The 13,143-nt window shown below is 31.3% G+C and overlaps 1 protein-coding gene across 1 annotated transcript; it reads left to right on the top strand.

Annotated features, from left to right (window-relative positions):
* Positions 1-901: 901 nt before the first annotated feature.
* Positions 902-12,531, top strand: LOC139512640 (uncharacterized). Its single transcript, XM_071300397.1, has 7 exons — positions 902-1,010; positions 4,985-5,027; positions 5,761-5,947; positions 7,052-7,205; positions 8,010-8,218; positions 11,889-12,040; positions 12,371-12,531. Exons 1-7 carry the CDS (start codon positions 965-967, stop codon positions 12,513-12,515), a joined length of 936 nt encoding a protein of 311 aa, XP_071156498.1. The 5' UTR covers positions 902-964; the 3' UTR covers positions 12,516-12,531.
* The last annotated feature ends 612 nt before the right edge of the window (positions 12,532-13,143 follow it).

Here is a 13,143-nt window from a genome sequence, read left to right as displayed (position 1 = left end):
TTTAATTGTTTTTTAATAGTTTTTGAGAACTTAAACTTGTTAATGATAAAGCTATGAAAAGTCAAGAGAGAATATTTTCCCTCCAAAATTTTAATGACTAATATCTCGAAAACAAGCACATGTACATTGACCTTTAAATTTGTTTTGCTCTTTTGATTCCTTTACTAATTCCCTATCAATATAAACTAGTGTTTTGAAAAGTTAGTCATTTTGAAACTGGGAAGCGAACTTCCTCACTAATATGATTTGAACATTATTCTAAATGAAGTAATTGTCAGTATGCAATATAAGATTGCATCCTTTTTACGAGATCACTACTATTGCATATATTGGAATAGAATACATTACATATGTGTAAGTACAAATGTATTAATGATTAAGGTACTTCAACCAAACTGACGACGCTTTCAAACAATTATATTTGAATCTTTCATTATTTTTCAAAGATTTTAGCTAAATCTTGAGTGATATTTAGTAGTTTATTTCTAAATTTAGATGAGTTTAATCTTTGTTTTTGATTTTTAATAAGTAAAAATAAAAAAGAGCAGGCTTTGAAGAAATTATGTCTCAATTTTAGCTTCAAAGTCTTATGGTTTACTCTACAAGAAATCATGACTTCATTTTGACCTAAAAGTCAGATTTAACAGGTTAACACTTTAACTTCGATTAGCATTTAGTAAGTGTTGTTGTTAAACACATAGAAATCACAATAACAATTTATAAATTTCGTGTGTCAGGGTGGCTTTTTTGTAATAACCTTCATTTTGAACACCTAAAGCAAAAAACTGAAAAAAGGAATGTATGAATGTGCAAAAACGTTCACGACTCCTCTTCAGATGTCAACAGTATTCAGAATAAAGTGTGATCATTGAAACCGACTTTAGGAAATCAGGTACATCTCTTATCAAAGCTTATCTCCGATAAAAACGTGCACGAAACTTAGACAGATTGCATTCAGTTCGCAATGGTTCGCTTTGCTGTTTTGGCTCTCGTTTGTTGTATACTGTGTGGTATGTTTTCATTTTTCTATATGGTTTAAAGCTTCAGTTGATTAAATGAAAATGCTTATCATTTAAAATTACGTCTGGCAAATGTTGGCGTAGACTTCATAAATTAAGTACTGAGTTGATTGTGCACTGTCTTAAAAAAAAGGAATATACAAGGTTAGAACATGTTTAAAACTCACAAATATAAAAGGTGTTAGGGAAAAACAGTCTTCTATGATTGGAATTGGTACACTTAATCTCTTTAAGGGATACTTTAAGAGGATGTATGTCAGTTTTCTATAATATTCACAGTGTACAAGTCACAAAAGGTACTTTGAATATAAAAGTCATCATTTAATTAATCCATCACCAATACCAAATATAAAATAAGGGGATGTGGTATGATTGCAAATGAGACAACTATCCACAAAATTTCAAGTGATTGATGAAAGCAATTATAGGCAGCCGTACAACCTTCAACAATTGAAGAAATTAAAACCGTATTCGGCTATAAAAAGCCCCGAAAAAAACTATGTGAACCAATTATGTCAGTTTTTCAGATAAGTTTAATATTGTTTCTTGTTCCAGTTTTAAATAATGATTAAATGTTTGTAATTCATATATTTCCGAATGAACGCCAAAACAAAGATATTTGTGGGATAATTTTCAACTATTTTATGTCTTGGAATTTCTTTAAACTACATCTTACGCGGAATTTGTGTTGCCTCATTTGAAAATGTGAAGGAAAATTGTACTACAAGTATTTCACAGTTCATAACAAAAAAATACCACAAAATCTCATTACCGATTCGTCAATTTACTCTCCTCTGAAAGGTCATTTTTCAAACTTTACTGGAATCCTGAATCGGTTTCTTTCTATAAAGAGAATATTCTATATCGTACTGATTGAAACCCTGTATAATAGGAATTAAACTACCTATAATGCATAGTTCCGTTGCTTTCTATGTTAATTTATGCAATGTCAAGCCTGTATATCTATATTGTCTAAGTTAAAATAAAGAGGAATTCATTTCATAAGTATTCGTAAGAACAATCAGATATCTGGTATAAAAATTGGGGATACTGAAATCAAAATTTCACAGTTGGCTGATGATACCACTTGTTTTTTGAAAGATGTATTCTCCGCGCAAATTTTATTAGATTCCTTTAACGATTTTGAGAAGTGTTCAGGATTAAAAGTATTTTTTTCTAAAACCGAAGTAACATGGATTGGAAGAAATAAGTTTAACAAAGAAGGTTCCCTTTCTATTAAATGGACAGATGGTTTTAAAACCTAAGGTTTAAAATTTAATGCTTTTGAAGAAATGGTTTGTTCTAATTTAGATACATGCATAGAAAAAATGGAATCAATAATTAAACCATGGAGGATCAGAAACCTTTCCTTGATCGGAAAAATTGTAATTCTTAAATCACTTGCAATATCGAAGCTTATTTATGTCATTTCATCTACACATGTACCAAGATCTTATGTAATTAAAATACAACGTGATATTAATAGTTTTTTATGGAATGGTAGTACTCCGAAAGTCAAATTGGAAGTTATTCAAAAGTCTCCTAGCGAGGGGGGACTGAAGGCTCCAAATTTTGAAGTACAGCTGTTATCTTTACGTATTATGTGGGTAAAAAGATTCCTGTCAGAACATGACTCCAAATGGAAACATGTTTCCAAAGCTTTTTCTCCCTTTTTGAGTTAGAGGACTTGTTTATGAGCAGATGTGAATTTGAGTTTTTGAATTTGAAAACACCTCTTTTTTATATAGAAGTGCTATCTGCTTGGAAACGTTTCAAGGGTATTTTCATCCCGTTAAATGCATTTCATGTTAGAAAAGAATTTAATTGGTTCAATCCGTTTATCAAAATTGATCAAAAGAGTATTTTTTACAGATCTTGGTACATAAAAGGCAGAAGGTTCATCAATGATATTGTTGATGATAAAGGCGATTTTTTTTGTCTCATGACACTATTAACAAAAAATATAACCTGAACGTCACTTTCGTAGACATTCTATCTATTAAGCTTGCTATACCACGTGACTGGAAAGCTTTGTTATTACAACAACACATGTCACCTAACAGTAACTCATTTGGATTCGTTTTTGAGCATGAGAATAAAAAAATGCCTTTTAGTAAATTATTTGCTAAAGATGTATATTCACTTTTTATCGATCAGGGAAGTGTTTCTCCTATTTCACAACAAAGATGGGAAGAAAGTTTTAATATAGAAATTAGTGACGAACAATGGAAAAATATTTATTCATTAGCTTTCAAATGTACTATAGAAAGCAAACTACAAGCTTTTCAATATAAACTTCTACACAGAATAGTCTCACATAATTATCTTCTTGAAAAATATAAACTTTCCTTAACTAATGAATGTGTAAGTTGTAAAGAAATAGAAACTATAGAGCATAAATTTTTTGAATGTACAGAAATAAAACAATTTTGGAGAAATTTTTCAAATTGGTGGTATTCAGTTTTTGGAGTAAAACTATTTTTGATTTTGAATAAAGACAGCGTCATTTTTGATGTATTGAATTCTGATAACTTAGTTTTAAATTATTGCATTCTACAGGCAAAATATTACATTTATTATGTAAAGAACACACAATTAGACAGACTGTTCATATCTGTGCAAGCTTTTCTTAAATTTTTGAAAAGACGTCTGGAGATATTAGAATATTTATATATTTCTAAAGACAAACACGAGTCATTTGTCAACAGATGGGGGGATTTATGAAAGATATTTAATTAAATTTATTTTTTAATATGGTTATAGTAGAATGTATTCCAAAGTATTCTTAAGGAAGCTGGCTTGTCATGTTTTGGATATATTGTCAGATTTTCGGAATCCTCTGGTTTTATCCATTTGAATGCCTTGAAAAAAAATGCCCGGTAACCCCCATTTTTCTTTTTGTAAATCTTTTACATGTATAATGATAAGCCATCTGGAAAAGTCTTATAAATTTTTAATTACTTTTTTATAGTTTTTGAGAACTTAAACTTATCAATGATAAATGAAATGAAAAGTCAAGAGAGAATAGTTTCCCGCCAAAATTTCAATGGCTAATATTTTGAAAATCACGGTACCTATATATTTTTTTTGCTCTTTGGATTCCTTTATTAATCCCCTTTCAATATAAACTAGTGTTTTGAAAAGTTAATTACTTTGAAACTGAGAAGCGAACTCCCTTAAGACGTATCATATAGTGAGTATTCACACCACTAACTTGTAAATTTTTACTATGTCTTATTTGCATAATGTCAATAGTATAACAATGTCATACATGTCATGTCATTCTCTTATGTCCTGTAAAATGTATGCATGCACTGTAGTTTGAACACCAAAAAGATCAATAAAAAAAAACCAAAAAAACAAAAGGAATTCATTTCATAGTGAAACCATACATTATTCTTACCAGTGCTATAAAATTCAACATACTTTTAAATGCCCTTAAAGCGCGTTGGTTCACAAAGTTGGGTAGTACAAATACTTGTGATTTTTTTTAATTCCAAAATTTGTAAATAGTAACATATTTGATAGATATTTTATCAATGGGAGATTTAATAAGAAAATAACAAATCAATGCCAATTTACGTAAATCTTTTTGTTTCCTCCATCTTATACTATACTATTGGTTATTATAGGTTTCACACTCAATAATACGAATTCTTTCATTTGTAATTACGCGCGTACATAAGTGAGTGTTATGGCAAACTTCAAGAATATGTTAGGTAGACAATAGTTGTTAGATTTATATACAAGTCCGAGTCATTTTGTTTTTAAGAAATCTTATGTTAAGTGAAAATCGATACTTAGGGCTGATATTTTATTTTCTCTATCACTATTATGGATGATTTTGCAGTGCTAGTATCGAAAACAACATGATCAGTTTCAGTTGCGGTTTCCTTCGGATAGAAATTTTTAAACGCTTCTTAAGTTTATAGTCCATTTCTTATCAAGTTTGTTCTTCATTTCAGAGGTCCATGGTTCGTCACCACCTCTATCAAACGATGAGATAAGGTTTGTATAATTCAACAACTTATAAAGTCCCTAAATTTGGAAACTTTTAGTTTATCGATGCACTGATTAGCTTCACTGATGAGTATTTTGTAGACGAAACGCCCGTCTGGCGTATATATAACATTTTAATCCTGGTATCCTTGATGAGTTATTTTACTGATCTTTCATAATAATTCCTGAATAAAAACTTAAGGATACTTTTCCATAGTCACAGTTTTTACTTGAGAATTGAATATGTCTTTCTGTAACTCATAGGATTGTAAAAGCGTTAACAAAGCACCTTTTGTATTTTACGCGGAAGCACGTCGTACTTAAAATGTGCGTACAATCAACGCTTTAAAATTACTAGGAGCATTTAATTCAAAATGCTACAATTATGAAGTTACATGTTCTATATTCAAGCTTCCTATGAATTGTTGTGACGTTAACTTAGGAAAAAGGTGTATTCATTAATGTTTAATATCACTTAGAAATAAAAGTATTTTTGGATGCCTCGCGATTGCCAATCAAAAGTACAGATTCTTCTGAAATACAATGTAACTTTTAAGCTAATTTAAGTTTTTTATCAGCCGTTATAAGTTATATGGTGTAATAATACAGTAACACTAGAACACATTGTAGTCATATTCGGACTTTATATTTCAATATTTTTTTTCTTTTAACCGATATTGTGTGCACCAAAATCCTAGTGGTATTGTAAACCTCAAATGTGTTAATAGTACAATTTTTACAGTAAATTACCACCACAGCTTCAGCTACAGTTCCTATTACCGTCTCCTCCTGTACATCTGCATCAAACCCGTGTTGGATTCAAACACCGATGGGTGGATCATTCAGGAAGATGTCACACAAGCAAACCAAGTGGTTGTAGTGTAGCCATCGATGCTACAACAACTGTTAGTGATCTTGCTTTGACCAAGGTGAGAATAAATTTAGAATACGGCTATAGTGTAGCTGTCTGTGTTCTTATAACTGTGCAACATCTTGCTCTAAGCTAGGTGAGAAGTAATATACCATAAGGCTTGTATTAATTGAAGTCGGTACTCATCTACTGTTTGTGTTCTGGTTTTGACTAAGGTGAGAAGTAATAAAGAACATTGCCATAGTGTAGCTATATTTTATACAAAAGCTGTGATAATTTTTATTCTAAAAAAGACAAGGAGTAGTACACAATAGTTTATCATGTAGCTGCGAGTGCCACAATATCTGTTAAGTGATCTTGCTATAAACAAGATGAGAAGAAATATAGGATAAGACGGTAGTTTAACTATCTGTGCTACAACAGATGCGAGAGATCGGGTTCTAAGCAAGGTGATAAGTAATATACCATAAGTCTACAATGTATAACTAGTAAGTTAAGCTATCGGTGCTTCAATAACTGTTAGTTATCTGGCTATAAGCACTTACGAAAAATAAATAGTGTAGCTGTCATGCACACCACAGTGTCATGATCGAAGAGAGGTTTTATGTATTAAAATACAAGACTTTGGTGAAGCTTTCGATGATAAAGCAACTATTTTTATAGTGATTCAGATTTAAAAAAAAAACACAATGGTGACTGCTGTAACCCTATTTTTTGACACTTTAACCTATTATGTTTGTTTGTTTTGTTCACACATTGTTGTCAATATAATGGAATTTTATGCGACTGTCATACACGTGAGAGGTTTAGTTAGCTATAAAACTATAAAAACAGGTTTCATTTTTAATTCACCATTTTCTGCATGAGAAAATGGCTGTTCCAAATCAGGAGTATGACAGTTGTTATCCATTTGTTTGTTGAGTTTGAGATTTTGATTTTGCCATTTCATTGGGGACTTTCCGTTTTGAGTTTTTTTCGTCGTTCGGTATTTTTGTAATTTTGCTTTTTAATGATTGGCTCTAACCAATGTGAGAGGTAATTTTGGATAAAGTTATAGTAATGTGAAATACTCTTACTTTTAGTATATTATGATTGATTGTGACTGGTCAATTATCAACATTTATATTCACGCTTTAATAACGGTGTTTTGTGTAATTTTCAGGGATGTACCATTGTTGGCTTGATGACCAGACATATGTCATCATCAATATTTTGTGGTTTGGGTAGATCACATGGGGTCGGCATTTTTGCTAAGTCAGAAGGTCCGGGTATTTACCCTGAAAATTATCACCTGAAAGATACACCCCAGTGTCACAGTAAGTCTGTTATGACTAAGCTTAGTTTATGATGATAAACATTATTATAGTAATTATTACTTATATTTATATATGATTATAAACTAATTGTAACAGAACTACAAAATAGAAATCGTTTCATTAAATTATAAAAATAGTGAGATTGGTAGTTACAGGGACTGCAGTTAACTATGAGAACAACAGTGACATACTAGCCCTTTGACGAATATAGCTCAGAACTGGCCTTTAACTGGAATACAGTCGTATATATGTGAATGAGTTAAATATAATGACATAAATTAACCATTAAAAAATATAATTAACAGAAGTTGATATTCAAAACTTCTTAAATGAAGCAAAGTCTTATTCAAAATAAGGTTGATACTAAATAAAGGGACATAAGGTCAAACAAACGTCTGTACATGACTCAGTATTGCATATAGTTAGAAAAATACTTTTGATGAATATGATCTTTGTCATTTATTAACTCGTAATTTTTTATCATTTTGCAGACAAATGTCTGTACATGACCCAGTATTACATATAGTTAGAAAAATACTTTTGATGAATATGATCTTTGTCATTTATTAACACGTAATTTTTTATCATTTTGCAGACAAATGTCTGTACATGACCCAGTATTACATATAGTTAGAAAAATACTTTTGATGAATATGATCTTTGTCATTTATTAACACGTAATTTTTTTATCATTTTGCAGACAAATGTCTGTACATGACCCAGTATTACATATAGTTAGAAAAATACTTTTGATGAATATGATCTTTGTCATTTATTAACACGTAATTGTTTATCATTTTGTAGACAAATGTGATGGTTCTTGTAAGCATACCTGTACATTCGACGGGCGAAAGTATGATTCAATTGCTGGTCTGACCAATACAAGAGCTGTTGTTTTGGAAGATAATGTGCTGTGTAACTCCCATGATCCTTATGGTCACAAAGAAAACATCTTAGTTCACGAATTTGCCCATTTAGTTGATAAATACATGCCAAAAGTAGATAGAGACAGGGTAAATATTTTTTTTAAATTTTACTATGATATTTAATACAGTGCTAAAATGGAGACAAGTGAAAATATGACAAAACGAAGGGTTGTACATTTCAGCTATGACGCATTTACTGGGTATCCTTCTAGCATGTCAAGTGTAATTACAATTTAAAACTAACACAAAGATTAAATCAAAAACATAAGTTAGACAACGAGTCTTTTAGTTCTTTTTGCTATTAGGTTGCCGTATTATTGACGTTTCTTCTATTTTATTAAAATAATAATCTACATCAAATAAAACATTAATTGTCCCTATCTGCAAATTATATTTATTTGAAGAGTTTTAGCAACAAAAAGTCGCGTTATAACGTTATTTAATTGATCCATCGTTCGAATTCTCTTACTTTTATTTTACAAAGACTTAGAATTCTTTATAAATTATTTCAACTTTTGCCCCATTTTAAAAAGATTGTTGACACGGGCATTGCAGTATTTTGTCCAGTTGTCATATGGCAGGCATGTGATGTATCATATATTTTATTCAAGAGGAAATTAATAGGATTAGCTCCTCAACAGAATTGCCCTTGTTTAATAAATGGAATTGTAAACAAATTCAATCAGTTGTACATGTCATCCATTTCTTATCATTCTTTAAGTGGATACCATCAATGGTTCTCAAAAACCGGCGGAGGACATTTTAGCGCATTGATAGGACATTTGAGCGAAAAAAATCGGACGTTTTAGCGCCAAAGTAGTACCCATTTTAGCGCCTGATTTTTAACCCATATTAGCGAAAATTAAAATTGTCAAAGCCCATTTTAGCGAAATATGTTTAACCAATTATAATATAATAAGTATAATAAATAAAAAAAACTTTAACAGACTCAAGACAGCACAATATATAAAACAATTTAGATTTAGATCCCAGATAACGTATGTAATGGGCTCTGGATATACCCTCTGCACAATACTGTTGATTTGCATTAGGAACTGTTCTTTCTTTTTCTTTTTAGAATGTGATGCACATCCGTCTATACTTCGTATTTTTGTACAAGATTTTGTTTGATAATAGTATCAAGAAAAACGTAAATAGCTGGGTGACAACTATATCATTGCTCATTATAATGGTCATGGAATGACTCTGAACCATTATTTACTCTGGACCATTATTTGTTCCCTTTGTATTACACTGAAATTCTTCCCAAAGCTTAGAGTATTTTTTCAACCAGGTAAGTTTTCGCCAAAATGGGCTATCGAAAATACAGTTGAACGGATTAATCCGGCACTCAAATGAACTCTAATGTTGGCGCTCAAATGTCCCCTAGGAGCTAAAATGTCCTGCGCCCCTCAAAAACAGAGGGTACAATGTTGTAAATATATAACTTAAAATGGTTTTAAAACACATTCATGTATCAACAGTAAACCTCATCTTAGTACAAGTATTGGTACTCGGTTAATGCATTTAACCGTTTTAACAAATAAGCAACAGAAAATGTATCCCTTGAAAAGAAAAGTTATCTTTTTTTTTTAAATCCCATTTGACGAGTTATCATAAATAAACCATAACAAGAGGCTGTCACAACGACAGCAAACCGGATTTATTAACATTTATTTGTGTCCTAGCAATATCACAAGAACCACTACTGATGATTGGTGAAAGTGAAAATCGTCATTATTGAACTTGACCTCTATTTTGTCATCAGTAACAACATATTAAAATTTGAAAAGCTTTGATTGAATGGTTCATGAGAAAATGCACGGACACGACTGGAAACACAATTTTTCAATCTTTCAAGAACCATAACTCCTGAACGGTAAAAGTCAAAATCGTCATTATTGAACTTGACCTCCATTTTGTCATCAGTAACAACATATTGAAATTTGGGAAGCTTTAGTAGAACAGTTCATGCGTAAATGCACGGACACGACTGGAAACGCCATTTTACGATTTTACAAGAACCATAACTCCTGAACGGTAAAAGTCAAAATCGTCATTATTGAACTTGACCTCTATTTTGTCATCAGTAACAACATATTAAAATTTGAAAAGCTTTGGTTGAATGGTTCATGAGAAAATGCACGGACACGACTGGGAACACCATTTTTCAATCTTTCAAGAACCATAACTCCTGAACGGTAAAAGTCAAAATCGTCATTATTGAACTTGAACTCCATTTTGTCATCAGTAACAACATATTGAAATTTGGGAAGCTTTAGTAGAACAGTTCATGCGTAAATGCACGGACACGACTGGAAACGCCATTTTACGATTTTACAAGAACCATAACTCCTGAACGGTAAAAGTCAAAATCGTCATTATTGAACTTGACCTCTATTTTGTCATCAGTAACAACATATTAAAATTTGAAAAGCTTTGGTTGAATGGTTCATGAAAAAATGCACGGACACGACTGGAAACACCATTTTTCAATCTTTCAAGAACCATAACTCCTGAACGGTAAAAGTCAAAATCGTCATTATTGAACTTGACCTCCATTTTGTCATCAGTAACAACATATTAAAATTTGGTCGGAAGCTTTGGTAGAACAGTTCATGCTTAAATGCACGGACACGACTGAAAACTCTTTTTTTCAATCTTTCAAGAACCATAACTCCTGAACGGTAAAAGTCAAAATCGCCATTATTGAACTTGACCTTTATTTAGTTGTCAGTAACAACATATTAAAATTTTAAAAGCTTTGGTTGAACGGTTCATGAGTTAATGCACGGACAACATTTGATTGCCGCCCGACCGCCCGCCGTAAATTCCCAAATCAATAACCGACATTTTTGTCACAAAAATCAGGTTAACAAAATCAGTAATTGGTTTTTTTTTGTTTTTTTTTTTATTATTTATTTGTTGTGTATCAACATTTAAATATATTTACTGTTACTATTATTTTCATTATACACGAATATGACAGTTGTTATCAATTCGTTGTTAGTGTGTTTGAGCTTTTGACTTGCCATTTGATAAAGGACTTGCAATTTTGAATTTTCCTCGGAGTTCAGTATTTTTGTGATTTTACTTTTTATCATTACTGTTGCTTGACTGTAAGTGTTGCTCTCCGTCTAAAGCAATTTAATAATCCTGACCAAAATAGCAAATTTTTTTTTATAATAAAACCAAACTGTTAAACTGGGCAGAAATCTGAACTTACTGCTGTAAATATCACAGTCCAGTTGGAGGTCAGTTGTGAAAATGCAAGGCAATAAAATAAATAAAAATAAGAATGGAAATATGGAATGTGTCAAAGAGACAACACCCCGACCAAAGAGCAGATAACAGCCGATGGCAAAATAGGTCTTCAGTGCAGCGAGAAAATCCCGCACCCGGAGCCGTACTTCAGCTGGCTACTAACCAAAAAAGTATACTTGTTCAGTGATAATGGACGTCATACTTAACTCCGAAATATATAAAAGAAACTAAAATTAAAAATCCTACATACTTACAATCCTATGGGACTTTAATTCCACTCCAATGGTATATATATATATAAAGCGTATGAACTTACGTTTTTTATGCTAAATATAAAGGGAATGTTCTCTTTAAAGGTAGTGCAACGCAGGAATCTACCATTTGTTAATACAGACATTGCATTTTGTTTTACTGAAACTGAACAGTAAAACTCGGTGTAAAGTTGAATGTGAATGTCTCAAATGCAATTTTATGTGAACTTATCATTTTACAGTTGAGATATGTATATAACTACATAAAACAACACGGTACGTGGCAGCATGGATATGGTACAGCAAATTCTGCTGAGTATTGGGGCGAGGCTACATCTTCCTTCTTCCATACAATAATCCGCACTGGTGCCGATCCTGCAGTGGGAATGAACAAGTAAGATACTGTTTGAATTAATTACGATCATCTATATATATCACTATTTTGAATCTTCTATTTTATATTAAAAAATACATACGTTCCTGTTTGGCTGTAGCGTGACTATTGGTTGTTGAATAGTCCAAATATCGAATAATGTAAACAGGGATAAATAATAGTTACTTTTAATATTTTTATAATTGTCATTTATTCTTTTTAAGATCATGTTTTATGATAGTTTTTCTCAAATATTGTATTATTTTATAATGCTTTCTACAAAAGTTATCTATACGGTGATCTAATTGTAAGCATTTAATAGTTACAACAAAATCATTCACTCTTTTTCAGTTGCAACTTCAATCATCTTTGTGGTACAGAGATGGAAAATAGAGCGTGGTTGAAAAAACATGATATCTGGTTGTATAATCTTCTGGTTAAAATCTACACTAACAACAATCCAACAGTACCCAGTACACTCAAAGTTTGCCAATAAAAATCATTATGAGGCATGAATTTGTTGCCAATTAGTTACATGCAGAGTGTGCTAGTGGAAACTACTTCCATTGATCCTACAAAAACAGATTACAACAACAACTACTTGTTAGGTTTAAATGTGTTTTATGAATTTATTTCCATCTTAATCATCAATTTCTTCGTCTGTTGAAACCTTTATTTAAGATTTTTTCTCAGTACCGGTTTGTTTTTATAAAGGGACGTAACACCACTACTAACCGTTTATGCAATAAGCCCCGCTTTCCTTCTCACCTAATATGGAATATAAAGGAACGTTACACCACTACTAACCATGTATGAAATAAGCCCTGCCTCCATACTTACCTAATATGAAATATACACGTCTCCATGTGCTTTTAACCAATTATATTTCTATAAATGTACAGGAGGTAAGATAATAAATTAAATTTGATCCGTTTTATATAACACGGTATTTTGTCACTTTCCTACTTGGTCACAGTTTCTTAATCCAATGTCTTTGTTTTGAAGTAGGTGTTTCTCGTTTGATAAGTTGCCAGTTTTTCCATAAAATTGTATTCTATGATAAATTTAGGCTCGAATATATAGGATTGTTACTTTTGTTAACTAGTTTATTATGAACTAGAATA

The sequence above is a fragment of the Mytilus edulis genome, chromosome 2 (assembly GCF_963676685.1).
Source record: "Mytilus edulis chromosome 2, xbMytEdul2.2, whole genome shotgun sequence".
Taxonomy (NCBI): domain Eukaryota; kingdom Metazoa; phylum Mollusca; class Bivalvia; order Mytilida; family Mytilidae; genus Mytilus; species Mytilus edulis.
This window is presented reverse-complemented; position numbering and strand designations above follow the sequence as displayed.